Here is a 24,976-nt window from a genome sequence, read left to right as displayed (position 1 = left end):
GGAAGTAGATTAAACTAATTCAAGAGAAGGCACTCTAATTCCAGAAAAAGAGCATGAAGACATGGAATCAGTTAGGAATAGTTCATCAGAATAACTCTCCATGTACACAAACGCTAACTCAGATCACCAACACAAGCATAATTTCATACATTCATATAGATTGACAAATTGCAAAGCAAGAAGGGACCACTATGACCATCTAAGACCAGGTCGGCATTTTGTGAGAAAATTGATTTAAGATATGCAACTGCAGCTACAAGAATAGTGTAGCTGGAGTTGACCTACCTTAAGTCTAATTTCTGTGGTGCCCCCACTGTGGAAGGCTATGTCTAGACTGCCACTTTTTTTGGAAAAAGGTACACAAATTGCGCTTTGCAATTTGCGTACCTTTTTCTGGTTGTTTTTTTGGAAGAGGCTTTTCCCAAATTTGGCCCACCTACACTGGGTCAAATTTTGGAAAAACCTCCTCTTTTGGAAGAGCCCTTCTTCCTCGTGAAATGAGGAAGACAGGGCATCCGAAAGAGCGCATCTGCTCTTCTGCAAAAAATGTCAGAAGAGCAGATGCGTTCCCTGGACATGGTGGAGTTTTTCAAAAAACTCCATAGTCTAGACATAACCAGGGATCAATGGGAGAAACCTCTTCCCTTACTCCTTGAGACCCCATGGGGTAGTGGGGTTGATAGGGGTGCCATCGACGGTTGATTTAGCAGGTCCTTACTAGACCTGCTAAATCGAACCCTGGAAGGTTGATCGCTGGAACATCAATCTCGGGATAAATGTAGACCTGACCTAAGTCTGACTCGCATAACATAGGTCTGAATTAATTCCTGTTGGATACAGAGCATATCTTTTAGATCCAATCTTGATTTAAAAGTTTGCAGTAATATAGAATGCATCACACCCCTTATTTCTAGTCTTAATTTGTCTATCTTCAATTTCCAGCCACGGAATCATGGTAAACTTTACTCTGCTGGACTGAAGAGCCTCCTGTGATGGTGTACACAAACCATGCACTGACCAAAATGGGTTAGTGAAAGCCCCACCCTGTTATACCAATGGCAGGTGTCAAGCCTTGAGAGAGGAGATTAAAAAGGAAAAGCTCAGCTCACTGGTGGCTGATTAGGAGAGGGAGTAGATCTCTTGAAATTTCCTTATGAAGAAAGGTCCTTATTTACCTCTCCCCTCCTCCGTGTCCCTCCCCCCCCCCCCGTGATCTAAATGAACTGTGCCATAGCAGCTGATAAACTGAGCTGGGTCAGGTGAGGTGGGTGACTAGATGGGAGATGTCTGCTTAGGACGTGGTGTTTTTGAGACAGCAGGGGGTGCTCTTCTCTTTGATTCATCGGGGACCCACAATGTTATACTGCAAAAGGCATTCTCTTTCATATGAAATGTGCCAAGGAAACGTAGCCTATGGGTGGCCATAATTACATTTAATTCTTCATTCACTACTGCAATGGTTTTGCCAGGGCTGGCCTTACCATGAGGCGAACTGAGGCGGCCGCCTCAGGTGCCAGAGTGTGGGGGGGGGGGCACCAGTAGGACCCACAGTGTAGAAAATTGTGTCTGCTGCGGGTGCAGATGTGTTCTCTCTGCTCTAGATGCAGAGATGGTGGAGCGCTGTGCTGGAGGAAGGAGGGCACAAGAGACATAACAGGCAGGCAGGAGAAAAGGGGACATGGGGGGGTCTTTTGAGCTCCCCGCCTCAGGTGCCAAAATGTTGTGAGCCAGCCCTGGTTATTGCAACATTGTTTGGTGGTTTAATTAAGAGTACCCCTCAAACCACTGAGGGATAGCTCAGTGCTTTGTGCATCAGCCTGCTAAACTCAGGATTGTGAGTTCAATCCTTACAGAGGCTGTTTGGGGCAAAAATTCATCAGGGATGGTACTTGGTCCTTGGTCCTGCTGAGAAGTCAGGGGACTGGACCTTGATGACTTTTCAAGGTCCCTTCCAGTTCTAGGAGATAGGCAATCTCCATTATAACTTTTTTTATTTGGTTGTAAGCTCTCTGGAAAGGGAGTGTGTCTTTTTTGCAAGTTGTACACCAGAGGAAATTGGGTAAATGACAGATTTTTCGGGACACTGACAATTCTGAAAAAATCAAGGAAATAATTGTCTCGAATTTAACTGAAAATCAGAAATTTCAAAACAGCAGATAAACTGAAAATTTGGGAGGGGGGAATCACATGAAACATTTGAGTCAACCTAAAGCAAAATGATTTGCTCGAATTTGGAGCATTTTTTTTTAATGTCAATACCCTTAAAGGAATTTTTTAAACAAAAAGTTGTTTTGAACCAAAATGCCAAAATGTTTCATTTCAAAACAGAACAGGACACTGTGGATTTTGGGGATTTGGTTTCCTTTTTCGCATGAATCTGCCAACATTGTAGCATTGCTGAATCTGCACTGTTCAATGAAAAAAATGTATTAGATAAAAAAATTCATGCTATTCTTGTCCTGGTCCCTGATGGGAATATCTAGACATAATCCATTGGAGAGGATAGATTCCAGGTGGACCTCTTTGCTAACTCATAGAGGAGCGGAATCTATTACACCCCTCAGCTAGAGAACCTTAGCCCCAAGACACAAGGCTGGTCGGGAATTTTTGACTACGTATTTTTTTCACCAAAACTCACCGATTTCATCAAAACTGAAACTGTTCATGGGAAAGAGTCAATTTCAATGAATGTCCTGGCTTTAATAAAAGTGGGAAAAGAAACATCCCATTTTGGCATTTTCTAAATGAAAAGTTTTTTTCAGTTCAAACATTTTTTCTTTCAAAATTTAATTTAACTCCATGTATACTTAAAAAAAAAAAGTTGAAAAGGGGGCATACGGTCAAAATCCACATGAAACTTTTCAAAATGATCAAACTGTTTCCATTGACCCAAACTGATTTTTTTCCCCAGAGTGTCAGTTTACAAAAAACATTCAAGATTTTAACTTTTCATCCCAATTCAGGACAGAGAAAATTTCCACTGTCATGCTGGAACTCCTCATGGGATGGGAAAACCAATTTCTGGCCTGCTCTAGTAGCAGTCCAGGCTTCTAAGCTCTGCAGGTCTTGATTCAGTCCCTGAAGCATCTGCCAAGATGGTAGCTATGGCATGAGAACAACGCAGACCTAGCTGTATTGGAGCCTCAAGGTAAATGAGAATCAAGGCTACATCTAGACTGCAGGCTTTTTGCACAAGACGCTTTTGTCAGAAGAGATCTTCCTCAAAAACGTATTGCGTAAGAGCACGTCTACACTGCAAAAGCGCATCGAAAAAGCGATGCAATTTTGCACAAGATTGCATCCAGACTGCATGGATGCTCTCTCAAAAGTAAGGTGTGCACAGAATGACCACCAGGGCACCTGTGCTTTTTCCTCGTTCCTCTTTTTGCGCAAAAAATGCCTCTTCCCTGTCCACGCATGCTTTTTTGTGAAAGCACTCTTTCGCAAAAAGGCTTTTTCCTTGTAGAAAGAGGAATACCAATTGCACGAAAACTCCTCTGTTCTTTTGATTTACTGTCAATTTATTGTCGAAAGAACGCGAATGCAGTGTGGACTCTCCACGAGTTTTTGTGGAAAAACAGCCGATTTTCCGCAAAAACTTTGTAGTGTAGACATAGCCTCTGGCCTACTAGATCTATGGGATTTATAATCTGACCCATAGTTCTTAGATTCTAAAGAGAATTAGTTCATCAGTGGGAGACACACACACACATATGAGGAAAATTGCAATAAGACACACGGCAACGGACCGAAAGACAAAGGGAAGCACAGATCTAGCCAAGGTGGTTTTGTTCTAGAAAGCTTTTAATTCACTTTATTAGTACCGTGGTTAGTCATAGTACTTCGTTTTGTTTTGTTTTGTTTTTTTCATTGAAACACTCGTTAAAACACTTCATAGAAGTAGCAGAGATTTAAAGTGCATGCGCAATCAAGACCAATTTGTTTGACAAATATGTGCTTCTCCGGAACGTTAAACTTCCCTGATCCAGCTGAAGAGGGTGTGTGTGAGAGACAGACAGACAAATGGACAGACAGAGGAAAGCACAGTGTGAAAGAACGGTTTTTAGTGCGAGAGGCCAGTGTATAAGACCGCCCAGAGGGCCCAGGCAGCACAGCCGTACAAGTTACCTGAAATGTTCACCCCCGCTCCCAGGCTGGCGCTGTCTGTTGGCAGGACGGGGAGAGGGCGGGTGGCGGTCAAAGGGGCATCTGTGAAAGGGATCCCCTCCAATGCCGGGCCCGATGCTTCTTTGGAGACATCTGCAGGGAGGGAGGTGAGACCGTCCTTGGGGGCAGACGAACACCCGTCCCTTTCTAGTTCTCCGGGAGTACCCGTGGGGGATAAGGCTGCCGTTGTCATGGTAGCGGAGGGAACAATTTGCTCTTCATCAGTCTCCTCCTCCTCAGAGGTGATGGGGCCGCGCACGCTGGAGTCAGGCGGCACCACCAACTCACGTCCCACCATCTGGGTGTCGTTCTCGGCTGGAGATTCCCCACCAGGGGGCAGTGCGGTATGGACCTGGCCTGCTTCTGTGTGTGAAACAGTCACCGTCCCCTCAGGTCGGGAGACAGAGCCTGTGTCCTCCACCTGGGAGCGGGTGGCGGCGGGCAGCGGAAGCCAAGTAGAACCCGAGTGTTCCTCGCTCTCCTGGAGGTGGGATGTTCCCAAACCAGGGGGCACCGAGAGCAGGGTATCCTGAATCACTGGGGTGCCTTCTGGCCATGCGGTAGCCAGAGCTGCCTCTCCAGATAGCTCTGCATCTTCAGCAGCACCCAGGTGTCTGCCCGGGTCAGGGAAGCGTGTGCTGCTCAATCCAGAAACAAGCCTACTCGGTGAGGAAGTGTAGGTCAGGGTACGGTACGTAGAAAGCTCTCCATCACCGGCCTCCTGGCCTGGTTGTTTGGGATCTTCTCCCTCCCACCCTGCAGTGGGGGCAACAGAAGCCGCAGCTGTAGGAGAGGGCTCTAGCACCCCAGAGTCCTCCTCCATGACCCTGGAGCTGGTGTTGCGAGCCGGCGGCTCCAGCACATCCACCTTCCTGGAACCAGGGATGAAATCCACTTCACCGCTTACTCCCGGGAGATGAGCCTCAAAGACATCAGCAGTACTGCCTTCTACTGTGGCTTCCTCTCCGGGCGCAAGGTGCGACCCAATGGGACCATGAGACACATTGGGATGGAGCGCATCACTGGATCTGGCTAGTTTCGTTGAGATTTCTGCTGGCACATGCGTAGGGCTGGTGGTCAAGTCTCCATCAGTCATGTCTGCCTGTGTGTGGAAGGCTCTGGACCATGGCTCTCCCAGAAACACTGCAGTGGGATGAACTAGTTTCGGCACCCCATCTGATCTCTGCTGGCTGCTGTGGGTTGTCTCCTCTATGGCAGCCGTCACGTTCTCTCCCTCCAATGAAGACCTCAAGGTTTGCGCCGGGTCAGTTCCATGCTCTTCCTCTGCAAAATTCAAATGAAAAAAAGTCAGTGCTCAAACTACCCACTGCCACCTGCAGTACAAACAATCAGAGCTGCGTGGAAAAGATGGGGGGTTCATCCCATGGGGAAAATGGCGACATTTCAAATTATGTTCCATTCTGCAAAAAGCTGAAATAGCAAAACTCCTTGAGGAACAAAACGTTTTAGAGAGGCACAGTCGGAATGAAATATTTCAGCATTGACACTTGAGATGAAATCACAGACTCATAGGCTACGTCTAGACTGGCCCCTTCTCCGGAAGGGGCATGCTAATTTCTAACTTTGGAATAGGGAAATCCGCGGGGGATTTAAATATCCCCCACGGGATTTAAATAAACATGTCCGCCGCTTTTTTTCTGGCTTAGGGAAAAGCCGGAAAAAAGCATCTAGACTGGCGCGATCCTCCGGAATAAAGCCCTTTTCCGGAGGATCATGCCAGTCTAGACGCTTTTTTCTGGCTTTTCCCCAAGCCGGGAAAAAAGCGGCGGACATGTTTATTTGGATCCCGCGGGGGATATTTAAATCCCCCGCGGATTTCCCTATTCCAAAGTTAGAAATTAGCATGCCTTTTCCGGAGAAGGGGCCAGTCTAGACGTAGCCATAGACTAAAAGAAGGAACCTTGAAGGATCATCAGGTCCAATCCCCTGCCCTCACAGCAATGCCAAGCACCATTTAGATCATCCCTGACAGATGTTTGTCTAACCTGCTCCAGCGATGGAGATTCCACAACCCCCCTGGGCAATTTATTCCAGTGTTTAACCACCCCGACAGTTAAGAAGTTTTTCCTAATGTCCAACCTCAACTTCCCTTGCTGCAGTTTAAGCCCATTGCTTCTTGTCCGATCATCAGACGTCTAAGGAGAACAATTTTTTCCTCTCCTCCTTGTCATACCCATTTAGGTTCTTAATAGCTACTATCTCGTCCCCTCTCAGTCTTCTCTTTTCTAGACTAAACTAACTCAATTCTTTCAGTCTTCCCTCCATAGCTCTTGTTCTCTAGACCTTTAATCATTTTTGTTGCTCTTCTCTGGACCTTCTCCAATTTCTCCACATCTTTCCTGAAATGTGGTACCCAGAACTGGACACAATACTTCAACTGAGGCCTAATCAGTGCAGAGTAGAGGGGAAGAATGACTTCTCGTGTCTTGCTTACAACACTTCTGCTAACACCATAAAATGATTCACCATGACAAAGCCAGGCTTTTCCTATTTTGAAACCAGGCTTTTCAATTCAAACTGCCATTTTGGAAGAAAAATGTCATTAATAATCACAGCCTTTCTGTAACATTTGCCCTTAAATTGCTCATCCACACTGTATCTATCTTAGATATCTTACCATTCTATGTGAGCAGCTCCCATCTTACAACAACCCTGTGAGAGGGCAACACTGAAGCACAAGAGGCAAACTGACTTCACCAAATTTACACAGAGGCTGTGTCTAGACTGGCCAGTTTTTCCAGAAAATCAGCCGCTTTTCCGGAAAAACTTGCCAGCTGTCTACACTGGCCGCTTGAATTTCCGCAAAAGCACTGACTTCCTACTGTAAGAAATCAGTGCTTCTTGCGGAAATACTATGCTGCTCCCGTTCGGGCAAAAGTCCCTTTTGCGCAAAACTTTTGCACAAAAGGGCCAGTGTAGAGAGCTGAGATTTGTTTTGCACAAAAAAGCCCCGATCGCGAAAATGGCGATCGGGGCTTTTTTGCGCAAAAGCACGTCTAGATTGGCAACGGACATTTTTCCACAAAAAGTGCTTTTGTGGAAAAGTGTCCGTGCCAATCTAGATGCGTTTTTCCAAAAATGCTTTTAACGGAAAACTTTTCTGTTAAAAGCATTTCCGGAAAATCATGCCAGTCTAGACATAGCCAGAGAGTTTGTGCAGAAAAGGGAATTTAATCCAGTTTTCCTGTAACCCAGGCTGTCGCCCAAACTACTAGACCAGGGGTGGGCAATAGTTTTTGATGGGGGCCACTCCAAGATTTTGGAAGGTGGTCAAGGCTGCACTCTTCCATGGCATTAATGGAGGAGGTGAGGCGTCTGGGATAGAGGTTTGGTACAGAAGGGAGCTTGGGGTAAGGGATTGGGGTGCAGGAGGGAGAATGGAGTCGGGGGGGGGGAGTTTGAGTGAAGGAGGCAGTTGTGACCTAGGGCAGGGATCTAGGGTGCAGGGTTTTGGCATGTGACCTAGGATAGGAGGGGACTGTGATCTTGAGCAGGAGATTGGGGTGCCAGATCCGGGAGCAGGTATGGGTGCATGTGGAGTAGCATGGCAGGAGCGGGGGGCAGAGGGTTGGGGAAGGAAGGGACTGGGGTGCCAGAGGCAGGTTCTGGACAGGAGTCTTACCAGTCAGCAGCTAAACCAGCCTACCAGCCTGCTTGCAGAGCTAAAGGCTTGCAGAGCTTAAAATGTTTCTGCCTCCTCAGCCATGTGCTTGAGTGAGTAACTGAGCAGGAGGGTTGTGCTTCCTGGCTGCCTGTTATTCAAAGGGGCAGCTCCCATTGGCCAGTTTCTGTCCAGAAATCGGCCAATGGGATTGTGCTGGAGACAGGAGCAGAGTCTGAATCTTCGCCACTCCTCTCCGGACTCATAAAGAGAAAGTGCCCTGCAACCACGTTTCTGAGCGGCATGTGGTGCTGCAGCGCAAGCAGGGGAGCCTGCCTGGGGCTCCCCAATGCTTCAATGAGCTGGATCTGGTGGCTTGGAAGGCCGGAAGCGGCCCGCAGGCTGTATGTGGCCCAGGCCTGCACTAGACCATCCCCTCTCCATGTTTTGCTCCCCTACCATCAATGTTAACTCCATTTTAACAGTGATTTGTCGGAATTATAAACCAGATGGTGTCATCTCCCATTTAAATGAATTGAGTGAGGCCACTTACACCAGGTGAAGGAGCTGGTCCCGAGTCCTTTGTTGCCAGAACTACAAAATGAACTGGCTCTGGGCGCACATTTCACTTTTCATCCCTATGGGTATGTCTACACTACCCTCCTAGTTCGAACTAGGAGGGTAATGTATGCATACCGCACTTGCTAATGAAGCCCGGGATTTGAATTTCCCGGGCTTCATTAGCATAAGCGGGGAGCCGCCATTTTTAAATCCCCGCTGCTTCGAACCCCGTGTAGCGCGGCTACACGGGGCTCGAACTAGGTAGTTCGGACTAGGGTGCCTATTCCGAACTACCGGTACACCTCGTTTCACGAGGAGTACCGGTAGTTCGGAATAGGACCCTAGTCCGAACTACCTAGTTCGAGCCCCGTGTAGCCGCGCTACACGGGGTTCGAAGCAGCGGGGATTTAAAAATGGCGGCTCCCCGCTTATGCTAATGAAGCCCGGGAAATTCAAATCCCGGGCTTCATTAGCAAGTGCGGTATGCATACATTACTCCGCTAGTTCGAACTAGCGGGGTAGTGTAGACATACCCTATGTGATTTCCCCCCTCTCTTTTTGCCCCTTTTATTGCATTCAATGAGGAAGACAGGAAGTAGCCAGCAACCATCTTGGATCCAAGTTCCCAACCTGCCATGACTTTCCCTAAGCCCGACTCTAGTTCAAGCGAATGGGAATTTGGTACAATTGGATTTTTCATGTAATTTCAACCAGGAGGAAAAAGAAGCTGAATGTGTCTGACAAATGTTTTTTAGTTTTTTGATTCCCCCAGGATGGAAACATTTCAGAGCATTTCATTGAGGTTTCAAAGAAACAGATAAAAAAAATCCCAAAATGAACATTATCTTTTGTTCTACTGGTTCTTCAACCAGCTCTCCCCATCAATATGGCCAGTGAAAATATCAGGAGAGGTGCTGACAATGGGTCCAACTGACATGAGCCACTGGATTCACCCACGATTGCCAAAGGTGCGCAACTCTCAATATAAAGCGGGCATCCAAATCGGTTTGGCTTCTTGTCAACAAAGCCCGATGGGACTCTAGAGTTTTGGGCACATGCCTTCAACGCTGCATTTGTGACTCCTTTCCAGACATCACCCTACAAACCAGTCCTTGATCACACCTACCATTCCTGGGTGGCTCTGTGCAATTTCTACTTCCCCCTTTTCTCCCATCCTCATGTGGAGACGCTGGGCTCCCTGGTTTTGCTCCATAGCTCATCAGACCTGCCTCAGGACTGGCCGGGCTCTCGGGGGATTGTGGTGGCAAGTGAAGTCCTAGATCGGAGGTGATGGAATTATTTAGTGGGGATCCCTGGGAGACAGGAATAGGGGCTTCTTCGGGGACACTGCTTGGCCTTGGCATCTCAGCGTCAGTTGTGGCCTGAAAAAGAGGGATAGTGTAGATGGCCCCTCTCGACTCATTCTCCACTTCCGCTGTGGGTAGCTGCAGCTCCTCCATCTGTTCTGTCACTGTCACAATCTCCTTGAGGCCCTCGGGAACAGTGGCTCGGTGTTTTTCTGGTGACTCGGTGAAAGAGTCTGTCTCTTCTGTGGGCAAAAAGAGAATGGGAGATTACTGTCTTGGCCTGTCCTGTAGGCCTCGGACAGAGGCCCCTGCCAAGCCACACCCTTCCCAAGCAGGACCACCCTCCACGTGGTTGAAGTGAGGCAGAAAGGGTGAGCCGGATTCACCCTGGTGAGCTCCAGTGACTCCCATGGAGTTTCTTCAAGCGGAGGCAAAAGCCAGATGTGGGAGCTCAGCGCCTCTGCAAAATCGGGCCCTCAGCAGCTACGGAAATATCCCCTCAGATACTGTGAGCAACATATACAGGGTCTGTCTCTTCACGAGCTGCTTTCCTGACAGAACAAAGCCATAGACGTGGACATCTATATCAGACAGGGCACGGCTGTTAGGGATGCCAGATGGTTGAACCAAAAATATCGAACCGCCCCCCCCCCCCCAAAAAAAACCACCGGGGAAAAAAATCTGTTGAAGAAAAAAAAATTGGGGGGGGGGACCAAACTTGTTGAGCAAAAGAAAAGGACTTTGAGACTTATTAAGTAATAAATAAATACATAAATAAAAATAAAACAGCATGGCCCCTTTCAGAGTGAGTGCAGAGTCAGAATAGGAATAGGAGCACTAAGACCCAGGGAAGGCATTGCTTCCTCTTGGTCTTTAGGCTTTTTGCCAGCAGCCATTTTGTGGTCTTGTTCAAGCCAGAACTTAGCTTCCCTGTGGAACCAGATAAACATAGTGTCCGTGAGTGAGGGTGTCAGGGCCCTGGGGGGGGAGGCCGGGTACTGGGCCCAGGTGCTAGGGTTTCCAGGTGTCTGGTATTTTCACCTCCTGGCTATGAAAAAAATCAGAAAATACTGAACATTTAGGTGTCTGGTATTTTCTGAATTTTTTTTACCGGACAGGAGGCGAAAATACTGGACTGTCCAGGTCAATACCAGACACCTGGCAACCCTAACCCCTGTTCTATTATGGTGCATTCGCATGTAGCACAAGTCACCTGCAGAGGAGAATTTGAGCCCAGGATCGAGGTTGATGGCGGTGTGCCGGTGCCAATGCACCCCTGAAATCCCATTTAAACCCATATCTGAGCAGGGCCCTAGACCTAACACTGGCCCCTCAGCATGGTGGGAGGGGGGAAAATTTCACCCCAAGGTCTTTCTGGCCTTGCTGGCAAATTTGTCGGCAACCCTGGCAACGGAGCCTTTACCTCGAAAGCAATACACATCGTATCTGCTCTGGGCATCAGGGAATCCAGTCTGGTTCCGGAACAGGAAGATGGTTTTGACTCCCGGCAGGCTCCCGCCGCACCGTTCCCGGGGGGTGACAATGGGGTAGCGGACACTGCCGTCAGCCAGCCAGCCCGAGCTGCAGTGGTCCAGTCCTTCATTCCAGGCGGCATACATCTGGCCCGGTGTCGCTATCTCTGCTCCCAGCTCCTGACAGTGCGCCTTGGCCTCCTCCAGGGTGAATTTGTCTGGGGCTGTCCCGAAAAAGAGTTCTCCTGCAAACACAGATGGAGGGGAAGGAATCAGAGCCAAGAGGGTCTCAGCCAGCCCAGGAAAGAGGGGTCTTTTGGCCTTCCCGCCACTCCCATTTCTTATTGTTTCCTAGGGCTGTAGGGCCCACATTCGAGTGGGGCACTAGGAGGCTGGGGGAGCACTGGGATGGGTTCCCTAGGAGGGTGTGACATAGTGGGGGTACCTTGCTGGGGCTGTGGGCGACCTCTGCTGTCTGTAGCACGACCCAGCAGGGCAGGGGGTGAGTCATTATGCAAAGGGGGCTCCAAACCTGTCTGACCAGCTATCCCCCAGGGAGAGAAACAAAGGAAGGTGGAATGCCACTCCTGGCTGGGGGGCAGGGCTGGAAGGTAGGGTATGTCTACACTACCCTCCTAATTCGAAATAGGAGGGTAATGTAGTCATACCGCAATTGCAAATGAAGCCTGGGATTTGAATTTCCCGGGCTTCATTTGCATAAAGCCGGCCGGCGCCATTTTTAAATGCCGGCAGTTCGAACCCCGTGCCGCGCGACTACACGCGGCACGGAGTAGCTAGTTCGGATTAGGCTTCTAATCCGAACTAGCTGTACTCCTCGTGGAATGAGGAGTACAGCTAGTTCGGATTAGGAAGCCTAATCCGATCTAGCTACTTCATGCCGCGTGTAGCCGCGCGGCACGGGGTTCGAACTGCCGGCATTTAAAAATGGCGCCGGCCGGCCTATGCAAATGAAGCCCGGGAAATTCAAATCCCGGGCTTCATTTGCAATTGCGGTATGACTACATTACCCTCCTATTTCGAATTAGGAGGGTAGTGTGGACATACCCAGAGTTAGTTAGTTTCTGTCTGGGAAGCAGGGGAGAAGGAGCTAGGGAGAGCGCTGGGATTTAGGGGCCCAGCCACCCCCCATCTCAAGGGGGGGCACTGAGGCCTCCTAGCCCCAGTTCCTGTAACCGGATGACATCTGTGCTGTGCTGTATCCTGGAGAAGCAATAAACTCCCCTATTCTACTGGCTGGTGGAGTCTGTTTGTGCCATTTCGGGGGTGCAGGAGACGGGAAAATCCCAACGCGTCGTCACAGATGGAATCTCCATCCCCAGAGGTTTTTAAGTCCTGGCTTGACAAAGCGCTGGCTGGGATGATTTAGTTGGGGTTGGTCCTGCTTTGAGCAGGGAGTTGGACTCGATGACTCCTAAGTCTCTTCCAACCCTCTGGGTACGTCTACACAGCGGGGCTATTTCGGGATACCGGAAGCATCCCAGAATAGCTGCCCTGCGTCTTTTGAACGCGCCTGCTATTTTGAGATAGGTCTTGAAATAGCGGATGCGCTATTTCGGCATCCCTGTAACCTTCATTCCACAAGGGTTAAGGGATGTCTCGAAATAGCGCTTTATTTCGAAATGTGGCGCTGTGGAGATGCACCAAATTTCAAGAGATGCTATTTTGATATTCAATCAAAATAAGATACGCGGTTGGCATAGCGCCAATTGTGTATCTTATTTCGAGTATAGGGTGCTGTGTAGACACACCCCATGAGTCCATGTACCAGTAATTCAAGCCATTTCCATAGACATTCAACAAACCAACGCGACCTTCCAGGCTTGTGACACGCACACTGAATCCAAACTGATGGGGACTAATTTAGCTATAACCTTTCAAGAGAAAGCTTGGAGTCACTGTAGGGAGTTCTCTGAAAATATCAACGCAGTGGGCAGCAGCAGTCAAAAAAGCAAACAGAAGGGTAGGAATCATTTAAAAAGGGATAGAGAATAAGACAGAGAATATCTTATTGCCTCTGTATAAATCTATGGTACACCCACATCTTGTCTGCGACCCTGGCAACAGATGTGGTCTCCTCATCTATACTGGCATTGGAAAAGGTTCAGAAAAGGGTAACAGAAATGATTAGGGGTTTGGAATGGGTACCATATGTAGAGAGATTTAAAAGACTGGGACTTTTCAGCTTAGAAGAGAGGAGACTTAAGGGGGATATGAGACAGGTCTATAAAATCATGACAGGTATGGAAAAAGTGAATGAGGAAAAATGATTTACTTGTTCCCATAACATGAGAACTAGGGGATCACCAAATGAAATTAATCAGAAGCAGGTTTAAAAAAACAAAAGGAGGATTTTTTTCATGCAGTGCACAGTCAACCTGTGGAACTCCTTGCCAGAGGATGTTGTGAAGACAAGGACTTTAACAGGATTGAGAAAAGAACTAGATAAATTCATGCAGGTTAAGTCCATCAATACTTATTAGCCAGAATGAGTAGGATTGGTGTCCCTAGCCTCTGTTTGTCAGAGGCCGGAAATGGATGACAGGAGAGAGATCATGTGATGATTCCCTGTTCTGTTCACTCCCTCTGGGGCATCTGGCATTAGCCACTGTCAGAAGACAGGATACTGGGCTAGATGGACCTTTCGTCTGACCCAGTATGACTGTTCTTAAGCTATAGAGTGAGACAATGCACCCTGCAACAGAGACTGGGATATTCCACCAAAGACTAGAACGTGCTTCCATAAGGTCAGATAATATGATTATCATCCAAGTTATCCATGAGTTTAGGAGGTAAGCACAAAACAAAGAGTATGAACTTTGTGTTCCAGTCGACCAGAACACATGGCAAAATCATAGAACCCCAGGGCTGGAAGAGACCTCAGGAGGTCCACGAGTCCAGCCCCCTGCCCAAAGCAGGACCAACCCAACTAAATCATCCCAGCCAGGGCTTTGTTGAGCTGGGACATAAAAACCTCTAGGGATGGAGATTCCACCCCCTCCCTAGGGAACCCATCCCAGTGCTTCACCATGCTCCTAGGGAAATAGTTTTTCCTAATATCTAACCTGGATCTCCTCCACTGTAACCCGAGACCATTGTTCCTCATTCTGCCATCTGTCACCAATGAGATCAGACTCTCCCCATCGTCCTTGGAACCCTCCTTCTGATGTCAAATCCCCTCCACTCAAATCCCCAGCCTACATTGTATATTCCGGCCCTGTGGCATGTGTCTAGATAGAGGACACTTTTCCCAACAATTCAAGGCATCTCCCAGACCTTAATCAAGAGATGGACCAGAAAACGGAACAGAGTCCCAAAACTTTGGACATGGGATATGCCCTAACTGTGTCCCATATCTCCTGGAAACCAGGTTAGATAGAGACAGAACTTTTGGCATCTGCTTTGGTCACTTGCGGCAGATTCTCAGCATGCAACCAGGATGTTTTCCAGTAGCTGGAACTGAAGTCTCAGTTCTCCTCCAGGCCTGTTGAAGTCAATGGGAACAAAGGGTGCTCAGAACCTCAGTAGATCAGACCCATACTGAGTGAGTTACAATTGACATGCATCCAGGATCCAGTGAAGGAGTTTCCTCAAAGCTACGGCAAGGCTGCGGGGCCAAAGCCAAGCCACGTGGTGGCTTGTTCCTTTATTGAGCTTTGTACTATACTAACCCTGTACTGACTGCTATCAAAGGCAGGGAACTGGGCTGGATTGATCCAGCATGGCCATTAAGGTGGACACAATGTACTTCTGCATCATAATTACCATGCAGATCTTCAACGTAACAGTACACATCATACACATCTTCTGGGTCCACGACGCCGTAGTTACGGACACCCGGGAGCCCATCCATGTCTCCATAACAAGCCTCACGAGGGGTCTGGATGGGGTACCTGGAATGAGAAAACACTGGTATTGATTTCCCGCAGAGAAAAAGGGAGTCAGATGGTCAGATGCTGCTCCGCAACTCTTGGGCGGCCCCCAGCAGAGGACTTAGGTGAGGCTGGCAAAGAGGCCCTCCCCAAGTGGACACTGATTTTCAGATGCCCCCTTTTTTTGGGGACACTTCCTTCAAGTCCCCTCAATGGGCTTCTTTTCCAGAAGCACTGAGTACCGGCAGCTCCCGTTGGAACTAGGGATGTTAAATATCAGTTCAATGAATAGTCGAGTAACCTCATATTTTTTTATCGGTTAGTCGACTATTCTATAGTCCTCAGGGATGGGGACGGCAGTTGCTGTATTAGAGGCAGCAGTGCAGAGCACCAGGAGGTAGCTGGTCCACGAAGGGAGCCAGTTTAAAAACCAGCTCCCCTTCTGGACCGTCTGCCTGTCACCCAGTGCTGCTGCCTCTGATACAGAGGCAGCAGTGCGGGGTAGCAGAGCCCCTGTCTAAGGGGGGTCTGAGCTCCTGGACCCAGAACTGAGCCAGGCTGCCTGTCTACCTAGCTCCTAATACACTTTAAATGCAGAGCTACTGCAGAGGTAGGTTCTGGACCCGGCAGGATCCAGAACTGAGCCAAGCTGCTGGCCAGCCTGCTAAAAAATTTACTGGCAAGGGCAGGGGGAGAGAAATGCATGTAGTCTATAGCATTCACCGATACGCTTTTGCTTATCGATTAATCGACTACACTGTTACATCCCTAGTTGCAACCAGCACTTTCTAAATCAAATGTGAGGCAACCCAGGCACTCCACATCAGTGGCTGCTTCTGGAAACGTTAGCCCATGTAGGGCCCGCTGGCTAGGTACCCAGCCACTCTGCTCGGAAGCTCCTTAAAATCAATGGGAGTCTTTGACAGCCATGGGTTGAAAGTGGGATCCTAGCGCAGTGGTTTTCAAGCTTTCCCTTTCCAGGAGTCTCCTGCAAGCCAACCAGCTGTGCCAGTTAGCTACACGGGAAGGGCAAGGAGGGCAGGATCTCCTGTTGTTTGCTGGCAATCTCCAGGCTCCAGACTCCTTCCTGTAGGGCACCAATGGGTGTCCAAGAGTCCCCCCAACTTCCAATCCGCTTTGGGATTTTTGCGGGTAGAAAATTCCAATCTGATCTAATCAGGGTTTAATTTGGAGAAAAGTTCGCCAAGCCTTGTTTTGAATACAGCCATGGGCATTGACATAGAGCAGAAGTTCTCTGGCACATGGTCACCTTTTCATTACATGTGTGTGCAGGGCCTAGCACAATGGGATACCAATCCAGAACGGGGCTCTCCACGCACTATTGGAACACGTCATTATCATCACTATGCAATGAGAACATAAGAATGGCCAGATGGGGTCAAACCAAAGGCCCATCTAGCCCAGGGTCCTATCTTCTGACAGTGACCAATACTAGGTGCTCCCAGAGGGACGGAACAGAATAGGAAGTCAACAAGTGATCCCACTCCCATCACCCATTCCCAACGTTTGACAAACAGAGGCTAGAGACACCATTCCTACCCATCCTGGCTAACAACCATTGCTCCTCCAGGAATTTATCTAGCTATTTTTTTAATCCTGTTAAAGTCCTGACTTTCACAACATCCTCTGGCAACATCCTCATGACTGTGTGTTACATGAAAAATAATTTCTTTTGTTTGTTTAAAACCTGCTGTCCATTATTTCATTTGGCGACCCCTTGTTCTTATGTTATGGGAACAAGTAAATAACTTTTCCTTATTCACTTTCTCCACACCAGTTATGATTTTATAGACCTTTATCATATTCCCCCGTAGGGCATGTCTACACTAGGAAGCTATTTTGAAATAACTAAAATCGATTTAATAACTTCCAAAGTAACAAAATTGAAATAGTGTGTCCACACTATGGGAAAACCTCAAAATTAGCCCGGGGAAGGCTCCCTTAATATGGATGCGCTACCTTGACTTAGAACCCCAGGAAGCACTGGGGAGTAAGTACCTCGAATTACTGAAGGGAGTAGTTATTTTGAAATAGCAGCACTGGTGTGTCTATACTAACACTATTTCAAAATAACTATGTCAAAATTAATGTTATTCCCGGAGGAAAGAGTACAGATTTCTAAATAACCACTCCATTATTTTGAAATAACGGGGTTGGTAGTATGGATGCTCTGCTGATTAGTTTGAAATAAGCAGGGTCGTTCCAAACCCCCTAATCATTTATCTTGCCCTTTTCTGAACTTTTTTCAATGCTAAGATATTTTTTTTAGATGTGACCACCACATCTGAACACAGTATTCAAGATGTGGATGTACCATAGATTTACACAGAGGCAATAAGATATTCTTTGTCTTCTTCTCTATCCCCCTCTTTTTTTTGTGACCCCTAGTTTTTGTATTATGAAAAGGATTAAATAATTCTTCTTTATTCACTTTTCTACGCCAGTCATGATTTTACAGATCTCTATCATATTTCCCCTTAATTTTCTCTTTTCCAAGTTGAAAAGTCCTAGTCTTATTAATCTCTCATGTAGCAATGGTACGTGAAGCATTCCATTTTCGTACAGGGGAAGTGGACTGCCCCATACTGGAACTCATCATTATTCATGTCCTTAATATCCAGTGGCAGTGAGTTCCAGAGGCAAACCATGTGTCATGTGAGTGCTGCAGCCACTTGAGAATCTCACCACCGTGTGAGTTGCCCACCTGACTGTCTGGTCCGCAATCCAGCCTGCGTCGCATTGCTCGTAGCCACTGAGATAAGCGGCATATAGCTGTTCGGGGGTGGCGATCTGTGCCCCTATCCTGGCACAGGCCTCCTGAGCCTTGGCAAAGGTGTAAGCGTAGCGTGTGGAGCCCTCCCGGTAAAGGAACACCACCCCTAGAGGACAGAGAGAGAAACAGCATCTAAATGTCCTTGCCACCACAGGTACCCCATTAATCCCAGGGCAGCAGAGAGCTACAGTACAATACAATTCCCATCAACCGGAGCCAACTATGGAGCTGTTGCAATACATAATGGATCCGGGCCCCAGCACCAACAGCAGACAGGAGGTGCCTGCAGTAGACCACTGTATCCCTGGGGAGTATCCGAGTTATGTCTGCAAAAGGAAGTGGCTAAGAACAGGGAAGCACCCCTGAGTCCTAACCCCAGCAATCTTTTAGCTTGCAGCATGTAACAGCAGCCTGCTCTGCTTAACCATAGCGCCTGATATGCCCGACCATAGGATCTTATGCAAAACCTTCAGGCCAGAAAGGACCATTGTGATCATCCGGTGCGGCCTTCTGCATAGAACTTCACCCTGTGACGCCTACATCACCCTCATATGTGTGTGTGAGAGAGAGAAAGGAGAAAGAAGTGTTCTCTGCTCTACTCTGCACTGATTAGGCCTCAGTTGGAGCATTGGGGAGCAGTTCTGGGCACCACATTTCAGGAAAGATGTGGAGAAATTGAAGAGGGTCCGGAGAAGAGCAACAAAAATGATGAAAGGTCTGGAGAACATGACCGTTGAGGATGAAAGAATTGGGGTTGTTTAGTTTGGAAAAGAGATGACTGAGAGGGGACATGAGAGCAGTTTTCAAGTACCTAAAAAGGTGTCAAGTATCAGAGGGGTAGCCGTGTTATTCTGAATCTGCAAAAGCGGCGAGGAGTCCAGTGGCACCTTATCAACTAACTGAAGTGTAGAAGCATAAGCTTTCGTGGGCAAAGACCCATTTCGTCAGATGCAGGAGACCCACTTGCATCTGACGAAGTGGGTCTTTGCCCACGAAAGCTTATGCTCCTACACTTCAGTTAGTCTCTAAGGTGCCACAGGACTCCTCGCCGCTTTTTCTAAAAAGGTGGTACATGGAAGAGGGAGAAAAATTGTTCTCCTTGGCCTCTGAGGATAGGAGAAGAAGCAAGGGGCTTAAATTGCAGCAGGGGAGATTTAGGTTAGACATTAGGACAAACTTTCTATCTGTTAGGGTGGTTTAACACTGGAATAAATTACCCAGGGAGGTTGTGGAATCTCCATCACTGGAGATATTTAAAAGCAGATTAGACCAACACCTGTCAGGGATGGTCTAGATTAGTGTTTCTCAACCAATAGTACGAGTACCCTTAGAGGTACTCAAGAGAAATCTGGGGGGGTGGGGACGTCAGCACAGCTGAAATGTGGAGAAACTGATTTTTTGTTTTCAGTTTTACGGCTCTTTATACTTTTTGTACTTTTTACACCCAAACATGTTATCGCCCACTCAGCTACAATTAAGTTGTTTAAACAAATGTGTTGCAATGGTAGAAAAAAAATTAAGTGTCTGAAAACTGTAGGTACTGGGGGGGTCCTTATAATTTTTATAAAAAAAGGTTGCGAAACACTGGTCTAGATGGTGCTTGGTCCTGCTATGAGTGCAGGACACAGGACTTGATGACTTCTGGAGGCCCCTTCCAGTCCTATGATTCTATGAAAAATGCTGGGTAAGTGTGGAGAAATCCCTGTAGTATTATATTTTGTATTAAGATCTTGTCCTTTTAGATATATCTTTAAGTGTTCTTATAGAATCTCTGGAACATTTCTCCTATAACTTTGTATTAAGATATATAGATCTTGTAAGAAAAAATGTCTTTTGAGCTCTCCCCTTTCCTTGATTGCCCTGTTGAAATGAATGAGGTGTGAAAGGAGACTGAAAGGGGAGCACCTCCAGCAGCAGTTGCAAGGGTGGAGAGGGTCTGGGAGCCAGACCCAAGACAATACCTGCCAAGTGAGCTCATTAAGAAGACTGGACAGACAGACACCTTGGGAGTCAAGCAGCAAGTGCCTGCCCTTGGAAGAACTCTCTTTGAAGCAGCATTAAGAAAGGAGGGGTGATGACTAATTGGCTGCATGAGCGGGATAAATAGGAGGCATCTTGCAGCGGGACCCCGGGTTTTCATCTTGTTAACATGGGAGCATCGATCTGGATGGGCAGAAGCCCGGCTCCCCCCCTCCCCCATCTAACTCACCTGGCCAGTGCAGTTAGGGGGAGCAACTTTTGTTAACAACAAGATGGAGTGTGGTTGTGTGTGTGTGAGAGTGCATGAGTGTAATGTGTCATATGCATATGCTAAGTATTGATTGATCTATGGATGTTCAATAAATGTGGCGTGTTGCCTTATCCCCCTGAAAAAGATCCCGAGTATGCATAGTATGCATAGTTTTGCCCTTTTGCGCAATGATCTTGATGGAAACTAGCACTCCCAGCTTCCCCCTATGCTGGGCAGGTATTGATAGTCACCTCCCGCCCTTTACAGATGGAGAAACTGAGGCACAAAGATGGCCCCAGTGTCACCCAGCAAGTTAGGAACACATGGCAGGAGTCCTAGCTCCTGGCTCTAAGCTCAAACCAGAAGACCATGCTTTCCCTGCACTAAAGAACCACAGATTAAATTGCAGAGGAAATCTTCCCTTAAACCAAGCTGCCCTCACTCCGGTGTAAATTGCATGTCTGGCAGTGTCCAGTGAGGACTCAGAGGAGCCGGAAACATTTCTAAAACAAATGGGAGAAATCGGGCATCTTGCCAGTTTTGCAGAAAGGCAGAAAACAATGCGAAGGGGCAGGGAGGCAGGAGAGGAGAGGATGTGTTGCCAGCTGGACTTTGCCAGGGGCTTTTCCCATAAGCAATGCAATCTGTCTCATGGGTGGGAGGAAACTGACAATCTTATAGGACTGACACTTGAATATATATGTGTGTGAGAGAGAGAGAGAGAGGAGAAGGAAGTGTTCAATTGAAACTGGGAGAAATATTCTATAGACTTAGAGCACATTAAGGATTTTGTCTGGTTTAGCCAGGGAAATCAAAGGGACATTAATAATAATGATCTAACAGAAACTTTCCCACAGCCCTGGCAATTAATACAAATATTCGTTTAAGGCCACTCCATGAAATGACCAATGGGGAGTCATCAGCAATTGAACCCTAAACGCCCTGCAACATAGCCCAGATAGCTACTGCATCATCAAAAAGAGCAACTCCAACAGGTTGGACCTGAAGGGGGGTTCCAAAGAGGATGGAGAGAGGCTGTTCGCAGTGGTGATGGATGGCAGAACAAGGAGCAATGGTCTCAAATTACAGTGGGGGAGGTCTAGGTTGGATATTAGGAAAAACTATTTCACTAGGAGGATGGTGAAGTGCTGGGATGGGTTCCCTAGGGAGGGGGTGGAATCTCCATCCGTAGAAGTTTTTAAGTCTCCGCTTGACAAAGCCCTGGCTGGGTTGATTTAGTTGGGATTCCTGGGCAGGGGGACTCCTGAGGTCTCTTCCAGCCCTATGATTCTATGATTCTAAGAAGCAGCAGTTATAGTAGGCTGCTATCCTTTAGCTGATCAACCACCGGAGGTCAGCAGAGGATGTGCGGTGTGAGTGGGAAGTTATGTTTACAGATCTGGAGGCAAGCGGAAGTGGGGTTAACGATGTAGCGTCTAGATGAAGAAAGCCAAGTCAAGCAAGGCATAACAAGATGTAGTAATATAATATCTATCTATATATGTTAGAAACAGATCTCTGTCTAGCCGTCTGTGCATTAATTTGTGGAAGAACTCCTCCTAAACGGTAAGAACTAGGACCGTCGCATTTGGTATCAAGCTTCCTCTTATAACTTAAAGAAAGCTCAGAGGTTGGTTGTGCCAGGACAATGGGATGTGCCTAGAATGGGATTGGTTCTCATAAAATCGAAAGGAAGAGCTCTGCTATAGAATGGCCAGCAGGGGATATGGTATGGAAAGCAAGGACCATTATACTATATAATGACCACAGATGGGCAGCAAGGGGCCAGAGATGGGGACTGGGACAGTATAACCCCATTGGGCCAGCTGGGGACAGGAGTTCAGAAAGGAACAGCTATCTACGATATATTTGAGAGAGTTTGTCTGTGTGTCTGTCTGTCCCCCAGGTGGGAGACATGCACCCCTCCCCGAATGTTCCTGCTGGGGCTGCAGCGGCCATGGAGAGGCGCTTCTCATCTGGCCCCTAGCTGCTGCGCTGGGAGAGGGCTAAGGTAGTCCCCTCTCTCCCCAGGGCAGCCTATATCCTGAATCCCCCATCCCCGGCCCCACCCCAGAGCAATGATTTAAATGTAGAAAAACAAAAAATAATTGAGTTAAGGACCCGAGCAATGTGGGGTAAATCTTCTAGTAATAACACTATTATAGCAGTCGCTAACAGAGACGAGCTTTTGGGAGTATGTCTACACTACAGTGTTTTTTTGGAAAAACGGCGGGTTTTCCAAAAAAAACTTCAATTACGTCCACACTGCAATTGCGTCCTTTTGAAAAAAAATCGAAAGAACTGAGGGGGTTTTCCAGCATTGGTAAACCTCTTTCAACAAGGAAGAAGCCTTTTTGTGAAAGAGCTCTTTTGCAAAGAGGCGTGTGTGGATGTGGAAAAGGGAGTTCTTTCGCAAGAAGAAGAAAGAGGAAAAAGCCGAGATGCCTTGGTGGCCATTCTGCCCATAGTAATCACAGCTTATATGCGAGATAGCGTCCATTCAGTGTGGACGCTATCTGTCGAAAAAGCAGATCACTTTTCCGATGCGCTTTGGCAGTGTGGATGCTGTCTTTCGGAAGACTTTTTTTGGAAGATCTCTTCCAGAAAAGCTTCTTCTGACGGAAGCCTGCAGTCTAGACATAGCCTGAGGTATTGCCCTTACAACCAGGGGTTCCCAGTTTGATCCCCACCACTAGCCATTTGCATAGAGGTGTGGCATGATGTGGCCAACCCTTAATTAAAAGACACAAGCCTCTGTCAGACTCTTGTCTTGACCCAGCCAAGGAGAGCGGGAGAAGCTCCACACAGGAGGTGTCTTACACGTGCTGTCGGCTAACCATGGATAGTAGGGTCAGGGCATTCTTACCTTTGACCTTCACCTGCACGAGGTCATGCCCGTCCTCTATGCCGTGCTGCACGTCACAGCGGTAGATCCCAGAGTCGTTGGACCGGAGCTCGCTCAGCACCAACGTGGCATCAGTGGGCGAGGCCGGGTAGAAGGGCAAGGAGACACGGTGGCGGTAGCCTTCGCTCACCTTTACCTTCTGCCCCCGGGCCACCAGGATCTCAGCCTCCTTCCCCTCTGAGACGAAGGTCCATTTGACCCGGGGCGCCCCCAGCACTGCCCGGCGCCCTGCCGTGCTGGAGGTGGCCAGGGGACGCACGTAGGTGACGTGGCAAGGGATGGTGAGGGTGCCCGACAGCACTGCCCGGATAGGAGGGTGTTTGGCGATGGAGACGCTCAGAGCCTTGAGGTCATCTGGAAGAGAGAGGGAAACAAAAGGTCAACAGACGCTCGAGGCAGGGCCTGCATACTCCTGGCAGCCATCCATGGCTTAGCCACATTGTGGCTGCCTGTCTTCTGTGGGGATAGCACTTGGCTTGCCCTGCTCCACCAGCACAAGCTCCTGCTGCCTGAGCGAAAGGAGACGCCCCATTAGCTTTGCGCAGTATAGGGGCCATGACACACAAATAGGCAGTAACGATTCCATCCATTAGAGGTCATTGGTAACATACGCGCACAAGGATGCACACACTTGTGCCACCAGTGGTACACACACACACACACTCACCAATTCCATTGGTTGAGGTACGGCCACAAACAACACACATATGTCCATTGATTCTGTCCAGTCGCATACACACACATGCCAGTGCACTGCAATTTTTGGCAAGTTTCTCCATAAATTGATGCTTTGCTGTCTCTTCACCCCCATTTGATTCCTCTGCAATTTTAACAGCCTGTGAATCCCTCTTGGACCTGGATTTCAATGTGACATCTGTCAGCTTGGACCTTCCTTGGTTTAAAACCACACTGACACCATCGGAGTTGTGATCTGACTGCTGTGAGTGCAAGTGGGGGTGTTGGGTTAGTTCCCAAGTAGCGTTAAAAGAGCAGTGAGACCATGGCCAGTCTAGTTCACAGTGCAAGTTCAACCCCACGTTCCCTCATCTTGTTATTTTTAGTTCTATTACCTTTGCACCGAGTCAGACATGCGCTTGGCGCTGTACAAACCGTGGGGTTTTTAATCTGAGCGGCTACCCACATTGAGAGCTGACTTGTGGGGTCTCTGCTGTTCTTTTAACCCAAGTTAGCTAACCCAAGTTGAGAACGCGCCTTGAGTTGCAGGGTGGAGGTATCCGTAGAGACCTAACTAAAACGTGCTCCAGAAACCGACCTCTGGGCCAAATTCACCCTTGATGTGACTCCGTTGGCTTCACGCTTGGATTTGGCCACCGGTCTCTAATCCCAGAGTCCCTCACTCGTTTCAGGATTTGCTCCTTATTCTTTCTGATTAATTACAAACAAAACAAGCATTCATGTTGCAAAGTCAAGCCCTCCAAGGTTGGGAACTGCCGGAATGCTCTTGGCCCGTGCAACCGTGATTGGGCCCACGTGGGCATATGCATGGTGCTAGTCTGTAATCACATGATCACATGCTTTTCCTCTCCCTGCCCCTGCTTGCAGAATGGACAGGGCTCGCTTGGTGAGCAGCTAATCCAGGCCTGGACAAAATACAGCCCACAGGCCGGATCCAGCCCACTAAGCCACCAGATCCAGCCCACGGACGCTGCAGGGAGCTCAGAAACGCAGCAGGGTGGTTTTTCTTTAAAAACTGTGAGTCCGGAAAGGAAGAGGGAAAGCTTTAGGAGCTATTCCTGCTGGCAGCACAGTCCCATTGGCCAGTTTCTGGCCAGAAACCGGCCAATGGGAGCTGCCTGTTTCAATAACAGGCAGCCACGAAGAACAAAGGGCTCCAGAGCATCTGGCCGCTGCCTGTGCGGGGGCAGGGCAGGCAGCAGTGACCTCTCTAAGATGCGCAGCAGCACAGCTTCACGGGTGATTACTCAGCCCTGCCCAGTCAGAGGCTCAGGGGTCACTCTGTTTTCACCGCCACCCCCATGCAGGGACAGGGTGCTGTTATCCCCATCT

At 48.2% G+C, this 24,976-nt stretch overlaps 1 protein-coding gene across 2 annotated transcripts in view; it reads right to left on the bottom strand.

Moving 5' to 3' along the window:
• The window catches only part of BCAN (brevican), a 66,863-nt gene that overhangs the window by 20,538 nt on the left and 21,349 nt on the right, over positions 1 to 24,976 (bottom strand). For both annotated transcript variants that reach the window (XM_006113895.5, XM_089772442.1), the window contains exons 4-9: positions 22,910 to 23,302; positions 17,745 to 17,919; positions 14,913 to 15,040; positions 11,081 to 11,374; positions 9,477 to 9,899; positions 4,129 to 5,451 (exon numbers count right to left, since the gene is read on the bottom strand). In XM_006113895.5, coding sequence (XP_006113957.3) covers positions 4,129 to 5,451; positions 9,477 to 9,899; positions 11,081 to 11,374; positions 14,913 to 15,040; positions 17,745 to 17,919; positions 22,910 to 23,302 — 2,736 coding nt within the window. The remainder of the gene's footprint in view (positions 1 to 4,128; positions 5,452 to 9,476; positions 9,900 to 11,080; positions 11,375 to 14,912; positions 15,041 to 17,744; positions 17,920 to 22,909; positions 23,303 to 24,976) is intronic.

This window comes from Pelodiscus sinensis, chromosome 22 (genome assembly GCF_052426305.1).
Source record: "Pelodiscus sinensis isolate ZL-2025 chromosome 22, ASM5242630v1, whole genome shotgun sequence".
Taxonomy (NCBI): domain Eukaryota; kingdom Metazoa; phylum Chordata; order Testudines; family Trionychidae; genus Pelodiscus; species Pelodiscus sinensis.
This window is presented reverse-complemented; position numbering and strand designations above follow the sequence as displayed.